This window comes from Culex quinquefasciatus, chromosome 2 (assembly GCF_015732765.1).
Source record: "Culex quinquefasciatus strain JHB chromosome 2, VPISU_Cqui_1.0_pri_paternal, whole genome shotgun sequence".
In the NCBI taxonomy this organism is placed as follows: domain Eukaryota; kingdom Metazoa; phylum Arthropoda; class Insecta; order Diptera; family Culicidae; genus Culex; species Culex quinquefasciatus.
In genome coordinates this window covers 77958947-77980485 of record NC_051862.1, presented here as the reverse complement: position 1 = coordinate 77980485, position 21539 = coordinate 77958947, and the positions used below count along the sequence as shown (strand labels likewise).

The following is a 21539-nucleotide window of genomic DNA, read 5'->3' as shown; positions in this document are numbered from 1 at the left end:
TGTATCCATCCAGAAGCTGTCTTTATTGTTTGATTCCGTTTGAAACCCTGGTTTAGTGAAAATCTTCTCTGTTTGTTGGATCAGCTTCGCTAGAATTAGCGATGTTTTTTTACGCTGGACCAAGAAGAGCTCCAGGAATCAGCCAGGAAATTTATCTGCGACATCGCAGAATGAAACTCTCGCGCAGTTCTTCGTCACCCGTTAAAAAGAAAAATCTCTTCTAACCGATCGATCGAATGTCACAAACTAGACAAAATAAAACACATACCACTGATAAAAAACAGCTCATTTGCCAGTAAGAAAAAAGTCATGCTTGTGCTTGAACAGCCTTCTACTTTGTAGATGTATTCATCACCCAGGGCAAAACCGCTCTTTTTTAGGAGCCGCTCATTTTCGCTCGCTCTTTAAAATGAGCCGCTCTTTTGAACGGCTCCTTCGTTCTTTTTCAAGAATTTTGTTGAAAAGACTATTTTAAAAATGATGTGATTTTGATGTTTTTTTATTAGACATTATTTTGAAAAAGCTAGAAACGAGTAGATTTGCTTTAAAATCATGGATCTAAACGTTCAAATAATTGGATTAGGAAAGCACCCAAACTTAAATTTAGAGTTTTGGAGAAAATGCTACTAATTTTACAAAATTGCGTTTATTTCTGCTAAAATCATGAAAAAATGTACTGTGAACTCTTTTCTACATTCTTAAAAAGTATATTAATGCCAAAGTGAAATCGGACAACAGGGGTTAGAATATGATTATAAGTAGTTTTTGGGCAAAATTTTCCAAGTGAAGCATTTTGAATTACTCAAATTTGTACTCCGGTAATCAGACATGCATCGGCACTATGAGCTCTTTTTAACGGCACTCAGCTTGTTATAGATGACATTTTCGTTTAAAGCAATGTTATGCTTGTTGCTAGGTAAAAATCTCTTGATTTTGGCTTGAATAATGTGGAGAAAACATTGGTTCATTGGAAAACCCGATTTTAGCTATATGTTCATGTAAATGTTCTCTTAAGCTCTCAAGAAGAATTTCTTTAAAGCTCTTTGAGTGCAATTAAGAGTTCTTGGGTTGGGTTTCAAAATAATCTCTCAGGGTCTTCGGGAGCCTAAAAGACAAGCGTAATTAGCGTATTCTAATCACTGGCACAACATGCTGGGTATCTTCTACGTGAAATGCCAAACAAGTTCTTCTAAAAGAGGAGTTAGAGCGGATGCATGTCTGCCGGTAATTCTATAATGTGTCTTCCGATCAGTTATGCAACGAAAAGTTTTTTATTTTGTTAGAAAATTATTCACTATTGTAGTAATTTAAGTTCATCAAAAAGTTCATCGCGTCGTAGTTCTGACATATTTGTCATAATTTATAAGCATTGAAATATTAAAATAACGTTTTCAATCCTCAATGAATAAATTGAAATTAATATTGAAATGATATTTATAAATTTTAAAATAGACAAAAGTTTAAAAGTGATTCCATCTTGGAACCGATCTTTCAAAAGACCAGAGTTTTAAAAAAGAACCGCAACTCTTTTTTGTGAGCCATGATTTGTTTGCTCTTTTTTGTGAACCGGCTCTTTGAGCGGCTCGCTCTTATTTTGCCCACCTCTACCCTAAAGTACTGTCTACTAAGCGATTTCCAACAAAAATTTTCAATGTTTACAATCAGATTGTTGCAGGATTGGGTCCGTAAGTTTGTGAATTTTGGAATAAGAAGACAACAACTTCCTCGGTTGCCTTGCAACCTAAAATAGAGTTATCTACTTGCGCATGTATTGCGTGTACGTACACGAAGGGTTTTTAGGTTAAAATTTGTACCCGCCATTGGTAGGCGCCGTGTAAAAAGTGACAGTTCTTCACTTTTTAGTTTAACTTTGACCAACCAGCGGAGTACAAACTAAAAAAGTGTCAAACGAAAAAGTGACCAACCACCGGGGGTTGAGTTACCAATGCTTCAGAAAGTAATGGTTTATTTCAGGGCTGTGGAGTCGGGTCATATTTCAAACGACTCCGACTCCGACTCCGACTCCGGCTTTCTCAGATTAGCTGACTCCGACTCCGACTCCGACTCCGGCCTACCAACTCTAGCCGACTCCGACTCCGACTCCAGCTTTCAACAAATGGTTGGTTCCGACTCCGACTCCGACTCCACATATTTTTAAAAGTTTCAAAAGTTAGTTAACTATTATTGGTTAATTATTTTTAAAACATTGATAAAAAGGATTATTTAAATACTCTCTAAGCGTCATGTTTTTCTCAAGAAAAATAAGTTAATTAAAAGTAAAATAAAGCAAATAAACAGGAAAAAAGTTTCTAGGTTATAAGTTTTATACGTTATGGAAACAGAAATCAAAAAATATCTTTGAGATAGAACAGAAGAACAGTTTTGTAAGTAAATTTGGATTTATTTGCTTAACCTCAAATTTCAAATTTTTTTTTTTCAAAGCTAATAAATTTATATATTAAATTGTTATTTTTGAATGAATAACTTAAAGAAACCTGGCCTTGATGATCTATTGAACATTAAAATTCAATTTGCCCACTTTCAGGCTGACATTTGTAAGAAGGACAGTGACAGGCACATTGTTTTTTAAATGACAATTTTAAACGAAACATTTTTTTTGTTTTTTTTTTTAATGCGTACATAGACATCACGCTATGGCTGAAGGAGATTATTATTGCAAATCAATGTATCTAAACAACTTCTTCGTGGAAAGGACGCTTAAGATGTCCTTTTCAAATATCTGTGACATGGAAAATATTTTAACCTTGAAATTTTTAATTTATTTTAATTTTAAAATTTTATATAGTTTAAAAAGAGGTGCACGATACTTCGTGAATCTTCACCTAAAACGAAGCTTTATGGATGATCTTTCGCCTCCATCAAAATATATGAAAATACTTAAAATATAATAAAAAACAAATATCCACAAGTAAAATATTTTCTAGGTCACAAATATTTAATTTTTTTAAGGTACATTGATTTGCAATGATTATCACCTTCCGTCATATTGGCGTAAGACATACAGTATGAGAAAATTCGTATCAGTTGATAAATTTTGATTCTGTTTTTTTATAATATTTGAAAAATAAATTTAAATCCTTTATTTTGTTCTATACATTTTTTATTAGTTCATTTTTGTACTGAATTTTTGAGATTTGTTCAACGATAATTTGCAACGATATCAAAATAGTTTACCTAAAATCAACATCAAAATCAACAATCAATGAATAATTCAAATTTGTTGCAACTTCTTTTGACATTTTTTGTTAGTTTCAATTATTTTAAATGCAACATTTTGATTCCTTGTACTCAGTTATAAACAAAATGCGTATGTTGAGTTTCAAGTAAGAGATTGTTATTATCGTTGATTATTTGTTACAAAAGTTAAACTGTCAGTGACGCTTTTTCGATATGCAAAAACAGTGATTACTATTTATGATCTTTTTATGTACCTCGTAATTTTTTCCTAAAAAATGATTTAACTTAAAACCTCTAAGACATTCGCTGTCGGGGTAAAAGATGACTTTGTGTCAGAAATATCTGGATGATATTTGGTCAAAATTGAATTGAAAAGGCACATAAATGTAGTCTGATTACATAACCAATATTTTTTTTTATTATTTTTTGAATTATGATACTACCAGGATACTACATACTTGGGTAAGAGGTTATCATTTAGTGATTAAAGTGTAATAACCCAATTAGAGCTTTTCAATCACAATAAAAAGCTTCAAATACATAATGGCATCTGATAAATCAATTAAAAATCTAAGTTGTTTTGTAAATTAAACTGTTATATAGGAAATACTGAACAATAAAAAAACATATTTTTTCTTGAATTTAAGATAACTCCGGCTCCGACTCCGACTCCGGGTTATCAGAAATCTTCGGCTCCGACTCCGACTCCGACTCCAGCTCATAAAAATTAGCCGACTCCGGCTCCGACTCCGACTCCAGCTGTTCGAGTTTTGACGACTCCGACTCCGACTCCGACTCCAGGTCCCCAAAAAGACCCGACTCCACCGACTCCGGCTCCGACTCCGACTCCGACTCCACAGCCCTGGTTTATTTAAAGACTCGCTAAAAAATATCGAAAAATTTCAAAAATTTAAAAATGTATGCTGATTTTGGGAAATGGATCTTTTATGAGAAAAGATAATTAAAAACTCGACCATTTTTTTCCTGGGCCATTTCTTTCAGAATAGTTCTTGGTGTCTTCGATCAGAAAATTCCTTCAAGAGATACACTGCCGTTCTACGCATAATTGTCCCATGTCAGTTTTTGACGATTTTGACTTTTTGCCATTTTTAAGTTTAGTCTGATGTGTACTTTAAGAAAAACACATAAAATCTGGTACTTTGTTCGGAAACTCATCAAAAACAACAGCAAGTCTGTTTGTCCCATCGATGAACTTCTACGCATAATTGTCCCACCAAGTATTTTCTTACACGGAATCATTAGTTTAAATAAGCATTATGCCTTGATTACCTATTGTATAGCAAGAGGATCATAAATAAGAGTGATAAAATACTAACTGGGGCGATTAGGGACACATAGGACGGATAGGAACCCACGGGACAATTATGCGTAGAAACACAGAAATCGGTCGAAAAAATTCAATCGCGTTTTTCTCAGTTGCACTTTTTTCAACATGGGACAATTATGCGTAGAACGGCAGTAGATGCTCAAATATTTACGTACCATGTTGTATGAACAGAATCAGTTGTCCCGCCCGCGTGGATCAATCGGATGGATCTCACAATCCAGAGGTATCTGATCTGGTATGGGCGAACCAATGATAAAAAATGGTTTCTGTGGTCATAGAGAATGCTACCAAAAATTTCTAGCCAAATAAAAAAGTACAAAAAAATACAAAATGAGAATTGCTCTCATGAGATCAAAACTTTTAACGACCTAGGACTTTTCGGACAATTTTGAACTCTAGTTTAAATCGCTGAATTAAATTTCTTATTATCCATAACAAATTACGTCCCCCACTCCTCCAATCTTACTCCACTCTTACCTTAACACTCGCAAACCGGTAGCACCGCGACTTGGTCCCGCGCACGAGCACCTTGAACGCCCCCTTCGTACAAATCTTGAACAGCTTCTCCATCCCCCGCGCCGTCACGTACCCCAACCCGGTGACCTGCCCCTCGCTCAAAGCAAAGCTGGACTGCGTCACATAGCCGAAGCACTCCCGCGAGCACTGATTCCGTATCGATTCCGGATTCGCCGGCAGCCAGAGTTCCCTCATTTTTTCCAGTTGCTCCCGAATGATGTTCGCGGTGGCGGGTTTCGCGATGCGAACGAGCTGACCGGGCGAGGCTCGCTGTTGACGCTTTTTGGCGCGGATTCGTCGCGCACGAAGTCGCTTCAGGAGGACAAGATGGGCGCGTCGGAGGGCGAGTCGTTCGGGTTGTTGGGGATCGCGGCGGAGTGGTTCCGTGTAGACGGGGGTGAGGTCGTTGGCGGCACGGTTCTTCTTGTTTTGGTTGAAATCGGTGCGGTGTGGCAGGCAGATGAGGGCGTTGTCGCCGGGGTTGCCGCGGGTTTTGAGGGTTAGGAGGAGGGGGATGAGGCAGTTCGGGGGGAGTTGGACGGATTTGATGTTAAAGCGGCGGTTCAGGGCCAGGGTGAGCTTGTTGAGTTGTTCGACGTCGCGGAGGACGAAGAGGTCGTGGTCGGTGGTGGGGTTCCATTCGGTTACGAGTTGTGGCCAGGGGCATCGGAAGGGAGATGCGATGGCCAGTTTTTTGTAGTTGACGCGGCGATTGTTGGGCTTGGCGAAGTAGCTGCTCCAGTTGGTTTCGAAGGCGAGGTCGGATTCGGTACGGCCGAGTACGGAGTCCGGGACGCGTTCCGAGTCGATTCCGGACTCGATCGCTTGCATGGTGAACTCTTTGAGGCCTGCGGGTTTGGCGCCCCAAAGGATGAGCGTGTGCCAGAAGACGAGGCCGTATCCGGACGGGACGATCACGTCCCAGCCGGCGCCGTAGCCGAGCCGCTTGAAGTCACCGTCCTGGGAGCCGGCGTTCTGCATCAACAGGATTGGGATGGGTTGCACTTGGGATTCGAAGGCACACGGTTCTCCAGGGACGAGACATTCCCGAGTTCGTCGAACGTTCAACTGGTGTGTTGACAACATTTCTTGCGTTATTCGATCGCGGATCGATTTGTCCCAGATTGGCGAGCTGGCAGTGTACGAGGATAGTTCTGGGAGAGGTTCCTGCGACACGGTGACCACCGGTGGAAGTGCTTTGGTACGTTTTCGAGGTCGGTTGAGGCGGGGATCAGCGATAACCAATCCTATAGTTGTTCCTGAGGATACCTCACCCGGTGAGGTGAGATTTTTGGCTTTGTCCCAGAACTTAATTTGCTCGTTGATCGTCTTTAGGTTGGGAAGATCCTGCGACCAGTCCTGAAACCAATGCTCCGATTGATTTGACGGGTTGTAGATCTTTAACGACTTGCTCAAAATGGCATGCGCGAGCGGTCCTGTTAGCCGGAAGTAGTTCAACGTGTCCTTCAGCTCCAGAAGCGTCACTCCACTCGAACTGTTTTCATACCGGGGAGTTCTAAGGTTCCCCGCATTCCTCGTGACTTGGTCGACCTCCATCGGTTCGTCATCTCTATTCGCGTTCCTTAAACCAAACGTCTCAACAAGCATCTCGACCAGCTTCCGATAGAACACCGGATGAGCAAATATCCACAACGTTCTCCGATCATCCCCGTCCACCTCCGGCCTCCACACAAACTTGACCCTCCCAACGCAGCCCAACGGATATCGATCGCGCTCAAACAACCAGACATTCCCACTCCGTTTCCCGCTCACAAAAGCTTTGGCACAAATCGTCAACCCGGCCCTTTCGCTGCAGAACCGCTTCAGCGATTCCTTCAACGTCCCCTCCCCACCCTGCAACTCAACGCACCCATAGTACGACACATCCTGCACCAAGCAATGCTTCGCCGTAGCCCGGTAGCAGGCCCTGTAACCCTTCCGCGTCGGACTATACGGCACCTTGTAGCCCCACTTGGCCACCATGTGGAACCGCTTGGCGTGCCAAACGTGCGTCTCCAGCCAAACGTTGCTCCTCTTCCGCCGTTCGTACTCCTTCAGCAAATTGTTCGCCTTCCTCCGAAACTTCCGCGACGGTCGCCGCTTCTTCTCCGGCATCCCACTCCGGCTAAACTGGGCCACGTGGATGGCGCGAAACCGCCGCGGCAGTCGCTTCGGGTTGTACGACATGGCCCGGCGTCGCATGTGCAGCGGCAGCGATTGATGCATCAGCTTAGTTTGATTTTCCGTGCTGGCGACGGTGCGCAGCATCTGTTTGACCTCCGCCAGGCGAGCTTCGTTGAAGCGCTCGGAATCGACGCGGTCTGGCAGCCGGATGGGGCCGCCGAGGGCGGCGTCGTACTGGAGGGATTCCGACGCCATTCTGGGAAGCTGCAAGGGTGGTTTTGAGTAAGTTGAAAATCAAATATTTGTTTAGTTTATCTTACCAGTGAAATTAGCGTGAAGAGCTTGATAAAATCACAAAATAATTCGATTTCAGTTTGAATATCGAAGTTGAATACTCGAAGTAACCGGCGCTTGTCACATCTGTTGTGCACGTTTGACGAACAAAAACAAACCAAACCACAACATTGAACAGACGCAGCCTAAAAAAAGTTAACGAAACATTGAACACGGAAAAATCAGTGTAGTGTGAATCTGGGTGCTGAACGTGCTGAATTAGGTTTAACGCCGACTCGGTTTTGAGGTTAGAAATTTGACAGCTTCACGCAGAAAAATAACGCATATTTGAATCAAAAAATAGTTTTGTTGATTTGAAAATCATGATTTTTGTTGAATCAACGCTAAACGTCAAAGCAGCTTTTTCAAAACAACAAATGACTTTTGTGGAATTGAGAAAATCAAGGTTTGTTTCAACGCAAAATCGGCGTTGATTATATTCAACAAAAATTTTGTTGATTCAAACCTCGTACAGGCTGATTCTACAAAACATTTTTCTGCGTGTTGGCTGCACTGTTTACATTTTTTGCACGTGTGTCTCTGTAAAAATGTGTGTGCGTGTGCGCTCGTGACGTCACGCTGTAAAACCTAATAGTGGTTCGCAAAACGGCCTCAATTTGGAACTGTCTAAGTGGAACCAATTTACTGTTCGCCAAAAGTAGAGAATATTGTTATCGATCATTATAAATTGTTTTTTTGGCTAAAATAAAAAGTGTGTGGCTTTTAGAACCACAAATTGAAGTCAATTGAAATCTTAAGAAAGTTGACCACGAGATCGTCATTTTTTATAATTATGAATGGAAGTTTTTTTTTGTGATGTCAATGCGGTTTTATTTATACAGAATCTGTCTTTATTGTTTGATTCCGATTGAAAACCTACTGGTTCAGTGGAAATCTTCTCTGTTTGTTGAATCAGCAATGCTTTTTCGCTGGACCAGGAAGATTCCAAAATCAGCCATGGAATTTATCTGCAACATCACAGAATAAGGCTTTCTAGTCAGAAATTTACCAATACATTCAAAGTATGTTTACATTACAGCTGGACGATTGTTTGCATCAGGTTTCCTATCTCTTTCTAGAAAAAGTTTTTTGTCAGGCGACTTCTAGCTGGTTTTTTTGACTGACCGCCCGATATGTCAGCCAACATACTTCGCAGGGCTGTGACAGCTCGAGCTCGATCTTAGTTTGCATCAGGACACTGTGACGAGAAGTTCATCATTTTTGAGTTAAATTATATTTTTTTCACTGGGCCTAGAAAGCCTTATTACACTCTCGCCGCAGTTCTTTGTCACCCGTAAAAAAGAAAAACCTTTTCTAACCGATCGAAACTTAAAAACACGCACAATTTTCCAGCAAAAAAGTTAAAAAAAATAGAAAAAATAAAACACATACTACTGTTTATAAAACAGCTCGTTTAACAATAAGAAAAAAGTTATGTTTGTGCTTGAATAGCCTCCTACTTTGTAGATGTAAACACAGTAGGATCATTCGAAAATCACGTTACGCATTCTTTCTATTCATTACCCAGGTGTGAATAAGTAATAAGTCTACAGTTTTTTATTAATAGGTCGTAAGTATAAACATATCTGGAGTTTTATTTTTTTTGAAAAGGTCCAAAAAATCAAAATTCTAGTTTTTTGCTTTTTGGGTGTCTTAGAAAACAATTTTGAATTAGGGGTATTAAAAAACATCCAAAAAGCAAAAACTGAAAATTTAGTTTATTGGACCTTTTCCAAAAAAAAAAACTCCAGATATGAAAGACAATAATTTATCTTGGTTAAACCACTTTTTTCCTTAAAAACCCGAAAAATGAAAATAAAACACGAAAGGGTGAATCGGTTGTTTACTTCTGCTTTTTGGCGTAACCTGACGGGCGATACCGTTGTTTTGATTGGGTGTGTGGCGAATACGGTGGGGCGAAAATGTAGGCACGCTCTTCAAAAAGGCGTAATTTCTTTTTCTCAATTTTTAATAGCAAAAACACCTTAATTAATTTCAAATTGCTCTCTATGATGAAATTATAGCAATTTTCTATTCCGTTTTGACTTTTTGTGGAAATAGGAATTGATCGAAATTGTAAAATTTGGAATGTTGATTTTCCCGAAACGGCAGGATTGTAGATTTTGCCCTTTTGAAATGTTGTTACTGAACTGATCGTACAATATGAAATTGAAACCATTATTTTTTTTTCAGTGTGTGGACATGGATTGCTTTTGCAACGCACCGTTATCAGCTGTCACAACATAAATAAAACGACTGATGCTGTTTGTTTACGTCGTTTACGTTCGCTCGATCGCCGTTTTCAGCGGCAAAATTCAAATTTTTCCCAAGAGATATATAAAACTCGACAAAACACTTCCAATGCCATGGAATTCTCCGTTACCCCGGACCACTGTCGCGTGTGCCTAAAGCGGACGCCCACCGGAAAATACCTGCACGATAAATTCGCCCTGGAGCTGCCTTCAACGGCGGGAACCGCCGAATCCCGGAGCTATCTGGACGTGTACCAGCTGGTAGTCGAGGTGTCCACTGTGTCACCAACGCCATCGGCTACCTTCTTTCCGCAGCGAATATGTGACAACTGCGTGGCCCAGCTGCTCGTGGCTTACGAATTCCGCCGGAAGAGTGTCCGTTCCGAGCGGGTTCTGCAGAATATTGTGAACTTTTACGAGGACGATCGAGTTTCTGGAGCTGGAGAGATTTTGGAGAGTAAGGTTGAACCAGTTGTGGAGGAACCTAGCGTGGATTGCTCTGAGAGTGTGGCGGTGTTAGAAGATGTCAAGGAATCTGTGGTTGAGGCGTTAGATGGTACCACCGAAAAGGAAGTCGGTGCTGAGTTGAATTTCCAACAGTTTGAGCATGACTACGAAATTGTTACGGATGGCGGTTTGGACCAGGAGGAAGAGATAGGGTACATTATAGAGGAAGAGTTTATGGACGACGGCGAAGAGTCGGAATCAAACGAGGAAGATGAGTTCTACGAAGTTCAGCTGGCCGAGTCCAAGACCAAAACCAGTCCCTGTCCAGACTGTGGCAAACTTGTTTCGGCTCGTTACCTGGAAAAGCACCGGGAAGTTCACAAGGACAAATGCGACCGGGTTAAGCCATTCGATTGCGATCAGTGCCAGGCCCGATTTACACTTAAGGAAAACCTTCTCAAACACAAGCGAATCCATTCCAACGAAAAGAAATATTCTTGCCCGTACTGCCAGGAGCAATTCCTGCACTGGGCGTCCCGCCGCTACCACATCGACAGTCGTCACACCGGTGAAAAGCGCTTCGCCTGTGAATACTGCGGAGCCAAGTTCCGCAACTCGTCCCACTACACGGTTCACCTGCGACGGCACAAAGGCCTGACCCCGTTTCCGTGCCACCTGTGCGACCGCAGCTTCATCACCGGAAACAGCCTGAAGCTGCACCTGGCCTCGCACAGTGATGTGAAGAACTTTTCCTGTGAAAATTGTCAAAAGACGTACAAAACGGCCAAATCGCTGCGCATCCACAAGCAGACGACTCACGAGCGCGAAAAGAACTACATTTGTCCGGTGTGCAGCCGGGCGTACTCGCAGAACCACGTGCTGAAGACGCACCTGCTGCGGCACCATCCGCACTACGAACCGCCACCGCCGGGAACGGTGATCAATGCCCGCGCCGTGAGGAAGATGAACGAGCAGCTGGCGGCGATAGGTGAGGAAGGGATGAATTCATGATTTAATTAGATTTAAGTTATGTGTTGAATCAAATAATAATAATTACAAACAAAGTTTGTCTATTTTGTCGATTAAAACAGCCGAAAAACAGTCAAAATCTATCCCAATGAAAAAACATAATCATTTTTTTTTTTTAACAAATGAAATGTGTTTTGTTTCTCAAAAGACTTAAATTTGATACACACGATTAAAACAATATTAATTAACGTGCTTTAGCTAAGTAGTTATATTTAGTAGCGATTGGTTGCCTGCTAAGCTATGGCTTAGCAAATATGTAGAACAAAAAGGGGACGAATTATTTATCTATTTCAACTAGTTATTTCTCGAGTTAAAAAAATTCTTTGCCAACCTTTGTATGAAAAAATAATTTGCGGCTTTTTACTTCTAAACATCACATTTGTCTGAAGATAAAATTAGCCTAAAAGAATCAACAAAAATTTTTCTCAAAAGAATTAGTCTGAAACATAGGCTATGGCATTATTAGCAAACACAAATTGCAAAAGAACTAAAAACTGAGAACTTATAATAAAAATCGATAAATTAAAACCAAAAAGTAAAAATTAAAGTTTAAGAGCTGAACTGCAACTGGAACTCTGAACAAACAAAATACAATGAACCAGTGATGGAAGAATCTACTTCAAAAGAAAATCTTTTGACGCTCATCAAGAGAAGCAAAAAAACGGATCGGGATCATTTTCTGGATTTTTCGACGGAACATCGATTTCACTCATTTCACTACTAAACTGTACCAATGGTTGTATGGAAAAAAGCTGTCCAAATTTAGCGAGCACAGAGATTTTTCAGTTCCTTTTGGGGTCCTTGACAACTCCCCAAAGTTTGGGAACGATTGGTTTAGTCCTCACTTTGCGCAAAGCGATTCAATTTTCTATGGGAATTTGCATGGGAAACACATTTTTTTTTATTTTCATAAAATCCACGTTTCACGCTGTACTAAAAGCGGGTAAAGATTAACTTGCTCCTAAAAAAAGATGCAGCGTGTTCAAAACTCGCCTAAAACGTGTTTTTTGCTCGAAAATTAGCCAGAGCCGAGTGACAAAAACTTTGTTTTTTTTTTTTTGCATTGGCCTAATACATCGAACAAAAATTTATACAATATTTGTACCAGCCTAACTTGGAGGGTCAATTTAATCAAAAAAATATTTAAAAAACACCATTTTTTTTTCAAAAAATCCAAAACGAATAATGCAAAATTGCTTCTTTTGATATAGGAGGAAATGCATGGACAGTTTCATCTGAATCAAAAAATTAAAAAACGGGAAAAAAAATTAGAAATCGTAGAGAACTATTCAGCAGATTTATCTCAAATTGTTTGTCTCTCGATAACCATGTAGTGCACACTTTGTTCCCGTATGTGGGGAAAGGAGATTGCATTTAGTTTTCAATTGGAGGATGTTTTTTTTACCCCTAATAAAGATAATTTAATGATAAATTGACTTATTTGAACTAAGTAGCGCTAATATAACAAAAGTTTAATTACCTTACTATTTTTGTACAAGTTAAACTTGTTTGTTCTAGCAGGCCAAGTGCGAATGATTCTGATGGATATCCCTTCAGTTGACGCTCAGGCGAGGAACATCCTGGAAGGAGCGTCACTGACTACGTCCGTAGTCCTGTTAGATCTTTCTTGATCAGGACAGTATAGCTCTGGTTCCTTGCAAGTGTCCTATTTTCTTACCTCCACGTTGGCTTGGTTTTCATGATGACCTAGCTGGTGGCCTGTGGAAACGGATCGTAAACCTTTGACCAGCGAGGGTCAGAGTCGAGACGGCTAGAAGAAAGGGGCGCGACAATGTGGGAAAGGGAAGTAATTTGTGATTGTAGACGGTATTGTTTTGATTCGCAGTATGTTGAGTCAACTGCTGTGGATGTACCTGAAACATCACACAACGGGGTTTCTCTTCTTTCCGTTTTTATCTATCATCTATATTCTGTTAATTTTGTTTCACTGATTCTCTAAAGCAGCTTCTGTTTACTATCCTCCATTTGATTTCGATTTTACTTATTTGATTCTCTTATTTCTCAACGCTTTTCTACTCTATTTTACTAATTGATGCTGCTGCAACAAACTGTCTGCTTTCCCTTAATTTGGCAGCGATGTCAATTTTGTTTATCATGTGCCTTTTCTTTATTTATCTATTTAAATAATTTCTCATCTTCCCTGTAAATTGCCCATCATAACAATAATCTAAGCTTGTTTGTTATCTCTTTTCATTAACTATTGTTAATTTCTTTATCTTCTTCATAAATTACTATCTTTCTTTTACTATTGATTCTTTACATAGTATATTTCTTTCACTGTCCATTGTTTTGAAACTTCACCTTTTTCTTAAGCAAGTGAGGTTCGAGCCCTGACTCAATTTATGAAATGATTAAAGGATTAACACAAATATTACTATTGTACTTTTGAAAAACTTTTATAAAATGCTTAGGACCAAAATATTGTAACAAAACACCGCGACAAAAGAAATAGCAACAGATAAACACGACTCAACAATAGGGAAGATTTCAGGAGAAAACAATACACAGTAAATAACAATTAGTTTTTGAATTCAAACTAAAAATAAAACAGTTTTGGCTTTATGAAAGTTGATAGGCACACTATAAATGGTTAGGCGCTTATACTTACATCAAACCCTACTTAATGTACCACCCCCGGCCGAGTTAAAATGCGTAACCGGAAAAGAAGGTGTGCATGCCTGGCACGAACACTCAAAGCGTGTTCTAGCGTGCTGCTCGTACTGACTCAGAGCAAGGGTGAGATGTAGGTGTAAGGGCAGTGCGTGTTCGTCGGGAACCTGGTGCATAAGATCGGTCAAGGCCCGTTCTTACACTGAAAATTGCGAATTGAAAATATTTGTACCAGCCTAACTTGAAGACGGTCAATTTAATCAAAAAAATATTTAAAAAACCCTTTTTTTTCAAAAAATCCAAAACGAATAATGCAAAATTGCTTCTTTTGATATAGGAGGAAATGCATGGACAGTTTCATCTGAATCAAAAAATTAAAAAACGGGGAAAAAAATAGAAATCGTAGAGAATTATTCAGCAGATTTATCTCAAATTGTTTGTCTCTCGATAACCATGTAGTGCACACTTTGTTCCTGTATGTGGGGAAAAGAGATTGCATTTAGTTTTCAATTGGAGGATGTTTTTTTTACCCCTAATAAAGATAATTTAATGATAAATTGACTTATTTGAACTAAGTAGCACTAATATAACAAAAGTGTAATTACCTTACTATTTTTGTACAAGTTAAACTTGTTGGTTCTATTTTGGCAGAAATACTATTTTCAGTGATTTTGAATCTATAATCTCAAATGCCATCAAAGATTTAATGAACCTTAAGTTCTGTAAACCTTATTTTGTAAACTTCTAATATTAGATCAAAATGGGCGTAACTTATACAAACTATTTTTTTAACTTTATGGCACGAGGAAATGCCGCCAAATACCTATTAAACACTTAAAATCCATTTTAAATCCTTAGTCGTACAAAGGGTCATATCACAAATTTAAGCTTCATTTTAGGACCCAATTATGGTGAAAAACATTGCTTAATCCACCTTTAGGTGATTGGTGCCTTCCTCACATTCATATAGTGAATATCTTCATCCAGCATTGCATCATTCCCCCTTAACATGTTTAACAAATTAAGCTTCAATACTCATTTCTTTCGATAGGGTTTTCAGATCTTCAATCCTTTTGGCTCATCGGTAAGGTCTTTTGATAACTTATCGAACGATAGTTCGCATGATAGATCCGGACAACGTTTTCATCAAAATATCTGAGATCCGACCTCTAAAAAGTGTATAAACAACACAAAAGTGCATATAACTTTTGATATGGTTATCAGAACTTTGATGTTTTAGGCTTATTTGAAAGGTCTATTAATTATCTAACTGACGGCGGGTCGCATGATGGACCCGGACATTATTTTAATCAAAATATCTGAGATCCGGCCTCTGAAAAGCGTATAAATACCATGTAAGTGCTAATAACTTTTTATAGGGTTATCAGATCTTCTATGTTTAGGCTCATTGGAAAGGTCTTTCAAATACCTTTGAGCAATTCTCTACGAAATCGGTCTTTTTTCTTCAATTTTAATTTTTGTATTTTTTAATCCGACTGAAACTTTTTTGGTGGCTTCGGTATGCCCAAAGAAGCCATTTTGCATCATTAGTTTGTCCATATAATTTTCCATACAAATTTGACAGCTGTCCATACAAAAATGATATGTGAAAATTCAAAAATCTGTATCTTTTGAAGGATTTTTTTGATCGATTTGGTGTCTTCGGCAAAGTTGTAGGTATGGATATGGACTACACTGGAAAAAAATGATACACGGTAAAAAAAAATTGGTGATTTTTTTATTTGACTTTTTATCACTAAAACTTGATTTGCAAAAAAACACTATTTTTAATTTTTTGATATGTTTTAGAGGACATAAAATGCCAACTTTTCAGAAATTTTCAGGTTGTGCAAAAAATCTTTGAGCGAGTTATGAATTTTTTAATCAATACTGATTTTTCAAAAAATCGAAATATTGGTCGCAAAAATTTTTCAACTTTATTTTTCGATGTAAAATCAAATTTGCAATCGAAAAGTACTTTAGTAAAATTTTGATAAAGTGCACCGTTTTCAAGTTAAATCCATTTTTAGGTGACTTTTTGAAAATAGTCGCAGTTTTCATTTTTAAATTAGTGCACATGTTTGCACACTTTTGGAAAAAATATTTTTGAAAAGCTGAGAAAATTCTCTATATTTTGCTTCTTCGGACTTTGTTGATACGACCTTTAGTTGCTGAGATATTGCAATGCAAAGGTTTAAAAACAGGAAAATTGATGTTTTTTAAGTCTCACCCAAACAACCCACCATTTTCTAATGTCGATATCTCAGCAACTAATGGTCCGATTTTCAATGTTAATATATGAAACATTTGTGAAATTTTCCGATCTTTTCGAAAAAAATATTTTCAAAAATTTCAAATCAAGACTAACATTTCAAAAGGGCCAAACATTCAATATTACGCCCTTGAAAAATGTTAGTCTTGAATTGAAAATTTTGAAAATATTGTTTTCGAAAAGATCGGAAAATTTTACAAATGTTTCATATATTAACATTGAAAATCGGACCATTAGTTGCTGAGATATCGACATTGAAAAATGGTGGGCTGTTTGGGTGAGACTTAAAAAACATCAATTTTCCTGTTTTTAAACCTTTGCATTGCAATATCTCAGCAACTAAAGATCGTATCAACAAAGTCCGAAGAAGCAAAATATAGAGAATTTTCTCAGCTTTTCAAAAATATTTTTTCCAAAAGTGTGCAAACATGTGCACTAATTTAAAAAAATGAAAAACTGCGACTATTTTCAAAAAAGTCACTTAAATATGGATTTATCTTGAAAACGGTGCACTTTATCAAAATTTTACTAAAGTACTTTTCGATTGCAAATTTGATTTTACATCGAAAAATGAAGTTGAAAAATTTTTGCGACCAATTTTCGATTTTTTTAAAAAATCAGTATTGATTAAAAAATTCATAACTCGTTCGAAGATTTTTTGCACAACCTGAAAATTTCTGAAAAGTTGGCATTTTATGTCCTCTAAAACAAATCAATAAATAAAAAAAATTAAAAATAGTGTTTTTTTGCAAATCAAGTTTTAGTGATAAAAAGTTAAATAAAAAAATCACCAAATTTTTTTTACCGTGTATCATTTTTTTCCAGTGCAGTCCATATCCATACCTACAACTTTGCCGGAGACACCAAATCGATCAAAAAATTCCTTCAAAAGATACAGATTTTTGAATTTTCACATATCATTTTAGTTTTAGGTTCGTGTTAAAACCAGCTTTGAACACGAAGCAACTTTTACGAATAATGCAACATTTTTCAGCAAAGTGCAACTAAAATAACTAACTTTTTGCCTCTATCCTGCCCACGAAACTAGCCCACTCCAGTTCCATCGCCACTTCCCATGATGTGACAAAGCTTCAACTTGATCTCTCGAACTTGACCACATTGACCGTGATCCATTTCTCAACAACTACAGCGAAATACAAAAAAAAAAAACCTTCCGCACCACCCTAATGTCCTGTACCGTGTGCAAGGGTAGCATCGTCTATTACTAATTAGTTTGATTTAGTTTTAGATGGTTAGTCTTAGATCAGCCCACTTGTGGCAAAGTTACCTTACTTTCGTTGGGGACTGCATTCGCGACTCGCGACGACGCAAGATCTACTAAGCTTAGCGCGCCAGGGTCGAACTTGCGTGGTAGTTGAATGCATTCTACAGTTCTAGAACATGCCTTGCGTTGCTTCATACGGACTGCGTGATGATGCTGGAACTAATTGAAAACCCTTTTCTTTGTACCATCATTGCAGGTTGCATCACGCCTCTCCACCCACTCCAACCCTGGTTGGTTCCGCCCGGGAAAGTGCACCTCGCCGCCGACCTTCTGCAGTTCTCGTGCCGAACGACACACGGGCAGTACCAACCGACAAACGGTTTTTCATGTGCCGCTGATGAGCAGCACAAGCTTACAGTCGTCGTCGTCGTCGTTGTCCCAACTCAGTGCTGTTTGGGTTCTCGATCGGTACGGACGGGTTTTCGCGCGCGCGTGTCCAATAGTTGAAGAGCGTTTCAACCGGTTCGTTTCCCGCGACGTTCTAGAGCGGGTTCTAGAGGGTGTGCGTACTTGCGCGTACTTTAAGTGCTGTGTGTTACAGTTATCGAGTTTGGATTCTTCGATTTGAGCGTTTCGTGCTTGGAGGAAGTTCTGCCCTCGCTAGTCCACGTTCGTAACTCGTTCGGAGCGCGCGCGTCAAAGGAGGTCGGAAGCTTCAGTGTGCACGTGCGGTGTAGAGTTGCGAAGTTCGGGACGCGCCCGGGTTGAGTTTCAAGTCCTGTCGGGTTGAAGTGCGTCCAAATAAAATATCTACGACGGTGAAGAGAGCGTGTGTTGCTGTACTTTGGACACCACAAAATCAAAAAGCAAAAAACACACATTCGTGTGACTCAGCGAAAATAACGCATATAGTTTTGATGGGTGATTCAATATCTCGTGTGCAAACGGTGAAGCGTAATTCTTGAAGAAGAGCACAGTCACACATCAGTAGTGTGTGGATGGATAATCAGGCTGAGCTAATTTCAATCAAGAATCAAACCCGGTGACCGGAGCTGGATTCTCTCGGTAGTGCGATTAAAGATAGTGGCAGCGTGGACAACTACGGTTTGGACGTAGGGCGTATTTCCCTCTCCACAATCAGGTATGAGGTCTATTCTTGATTTGAGTACAGGTTAGCACGCAGTGGTGCTTTGCAGTATTTATGTCGAAGGTATTTATAAAAATGGGAAAATAGTCAAAAGTTTTGTTTCAGGTGAATTGAAAATTTCGTCGTAATAGTGCTTATATTTTGAGAAAAATTGAGTAGAGGTTTTTAACCTCATGATTAGTCTAAAATATTAAATTTGGATAACATTTTTGTTAGAGAGCTATGAAAATTTTATGAAACTCAACTCAAAACTTCTGAAGCCACATTTTTCTGAAAACTGGTAAAACTGCCAAATATTTGTTGTCCTTGCTGGAACATAGCTATTAGAGTGTAACTTTTTGGCGGGCATTCAAGGGTTTATTCCGGTGGGAATACTAAGCCCAAATCCAAAATACGAGCTTGATTGAACGTAACAGGAACTGGCGCTTTGCATTTAAATTTTAAATGGGATTTAACCCGCAAAAAAATATTTGTTTTCAAAAAATGTCACTTTTTGAGGCATTTTGGCCTCTGGAGCATTTATTTTCAACATTATTGGCGTGTAGGCCAGATCCTAGCGCATCTTTTGATATATATAACATTGCAATTTGGAGCACCCTGGAGCTCGGTACAGACCTTCAAAGATTGGCATTTTTTTCGAAAAATCGGCTCCGGCAAAATTAAATGGCGACTAAGGCGTCGCGAGACGCGACGCATATCTTCTTCCCCGAGGCTGTTTTTTCGAAAAAAAATGACAAACTTTGAATATTTGCCTTATGATCTGAAAAAAAATCCGGAAGACTTAACTTTTTGATTAAAAATTAAATATGCCATCAAAAAGTACTTGAGTGAAGTTTTAATAAGTGCACCTAATTATAAGCATTTGCTGGGTATCTTATTTATTTTTTATCCTTAAAACAGAATCCTCGGAAAAAAATGCAGGCAAAAAGTACTTCAGTAAAGGTTTTATAAAGTGCACCGTTTTTAAGTTAGAGCCATTTTCAGTATAACTTTAAATTATTTTTTTATTTTTAAATAAAAAAAAAAGATTTTTTTAAGAGGACCAATGTTTGATCAATTTTATAAAGGATAAGACTATTTCACAATGTTTCTTTCTTTATATATTTAACTAGAACCCTTCCCAAGATATCAGTGATCAAAAAATGAAGGCTTCTTGAGCAACACAGAGAAAATCTCATTTTCTGGTTTTCTTGATCTTTGCATAGCAATATCAGCTTTTTTTCAAAAATGGGCAGGCATGGCTACTTTTCATTAAAACTGAAAAATTACACACCAATTTTTTTTCGCTGAAATTCAGTAAAGTTTTACTGAATTTTTACCCATTGATATTTCAGTAAACGATTCAGTAATTTAGATTTTACTGAATTCTCAGTTAACCGACATTTGTCACTTTGACAGATAGTTTAATGAAATTTCAGTTAACGGGTTGTCAAAACAACTGAAATTTCTGCAAAAGTAACGTCAAATTATTTTGCAGAAAATTCAGTAATTTTCATGTGGCAGTTTGACAGATCATTTGCTAAAGATTTAGAAATCGTTGCTGGTATTTCAATTATCAAGATTTAATTTTGTTTGCCATTAAAATTGTTTCTAGTACTGTTATTTATACATTTATTTCATATATCCTCCAAACATAAAAAACAAATGGTTACTTTAACTGAAATTTCAGTTGTTTTGACACCCCTTAACTGAAATTTCACTAAACTATCTGTCAAAGGGACAAATGTCAGTTAACTGAGAATTCATTAAAATCAAAATAACTGAATCGTTTACTGAAATATCAGTAGGGGAGAGTGGGAAGACTTGATCCCCTTTTTTTGTATCGCACATAACTCTGTCAATTTCTCACAAAACTATGAACTTTTTGAATTGAAAGCTTAAACATTCAACTATGTTTGGCTGATAAGGGTATTTCATCAGATAAACTCTTCGAATCATGCCAAGCGTTTTAAAAAAATATTTTAAACCGGCATTTTTTAAATGTCGGGGGTAATTTGATCCCCCTTTCAACATTTTTAAAAATCTTAAGCAAAATGTTTTTTATTCATCCAAACTGTTAATTTTCTATAAGTTACAGCAATTTCACATTAAACCTTTACGTTTGTGTTTAAAATATGACAAATTAAGCATGCAAAATATTTAAAAACTTAAAATTTTCTATTTTAGACCAAAATTGAGCATGTTTACAAAAGCTGGTAATTTTTGTTTACAGAACTTTTGAAAAATGGTTCAAAATGCAGTAAGTTATGTACAACTATACTAAAGAAAACTATGTACGAAAACCCAGCCCAATTATTTAATCTTGAGGCTGATTCCAGTGACTGTAAAAATGCAGGGATCAAGTCTCCCTAAACGCACTTTTTTAAACAATTGATTATAAAAATAGTATGAGTTAACATCAAATGCGTAAGGGGTTTGGAGTTGATATGTTTATCAAACAATTCATGTATGAAAAATATTTTTTTGAAGTTTTTTTTGAGTGTTTTCTATACTTATCAAAACAAAGAAAAAAGATCTCTTGGAAGTTTTTTGCAGCACTTTTTAGAAATATGTGTGTAACTCAATCTAAACATTTTTTAATTTTTTTCTTTGTTTTCTACAATGAGTTTTTGTCAATTTCGCACAACTTTCTAGAACAAAGCTAATTGTTTTACCCACATGCTGACGAGATACAGGCTTGGGATCAAGTGTCCCCGGGGATCAAGTCTCCCCACTTTCCCCTAGATGAAAATTCAGTAAAACTTTAGTGAATTTCATCGAAAAAAATTTGGTTTTTACGATATTTTTCAAAAAAGTTACCAAAACATGGCTTTAACTTGAATACGGCGCACCTTATCCAAATTTCACTTAAATACTTTTTGATGACAAATTTGGTTTTACATGAAATTAAGTCAAATTTGTTCTAACCTTTAGGCTGGTACAAATATTTTAAAAAGTTTTTGTCACCCCCCCCCCCCCCTTCAAAATTGACCCGAAAAATCAGGAGGCAAAAAAAAATATTTTTACAATAAACTTCA

General features: G+C 38.0%; 3 protein-coding genes across 3 annotated transcripts in view; 2 read left to right on the top strand and 1 right to left on the bottom strand.

Moving 5' to 3' along the window:
- Positions 1–4951: 4951 nt before the first annotated feature.
- On the bottom strand, positions 4952–7616 carry LOC6040054 (ribonucleases P/MRP protein subunit POP1). The gene is made up of 2 exons (XM_038256434.1): positions 7507–7616; positions 4952–7450 (listed from the first exon to the last, which is right to left on the bottom strand). The coding sequence occupies exon 2, from the start codon at positions 7439–7441 to the stop codon at positions 5009–5011; it is 2433 nt and encodes an 810-aa protein (XP_038112362.1). The 5' UTR covers positions 7442–7450; positions 7507–7616; the 3' UTR covers positions 4952–5008.
- A 2140-nt stretch (positions 7617–9756) lies between these two features.
- On the top strand, positions 9757–11282 carry LOC6040053 (zinc finger protein 771). Its single transcript, XM_038257649.1, has one exon. It carries the CDS (start codon positions 9886–9888, stop codon positions 11227–11229), a length of 1344 nt encoding a protein of 447 aa, XP_038113577.1. The 5' UTR covers positions 9757–9885; the 3' UTR covers positions 11230–11282.
- Positions 11283–17808: 6526 nt separating this feature from the next.
- LOC6040051 (ATP-binding cassette sub-family G member 4) overlaps positions 17809–21539 on the top strand; it is a 65852-nt gene continuing 62121 nt past the window's right edge. Inside the window, 1 exon segment of the mRNA XM_038252371.1 lies at positions 17809–18516. The gene's annotated coding sequence lies outside the window, so the exon portion shown is untranslated.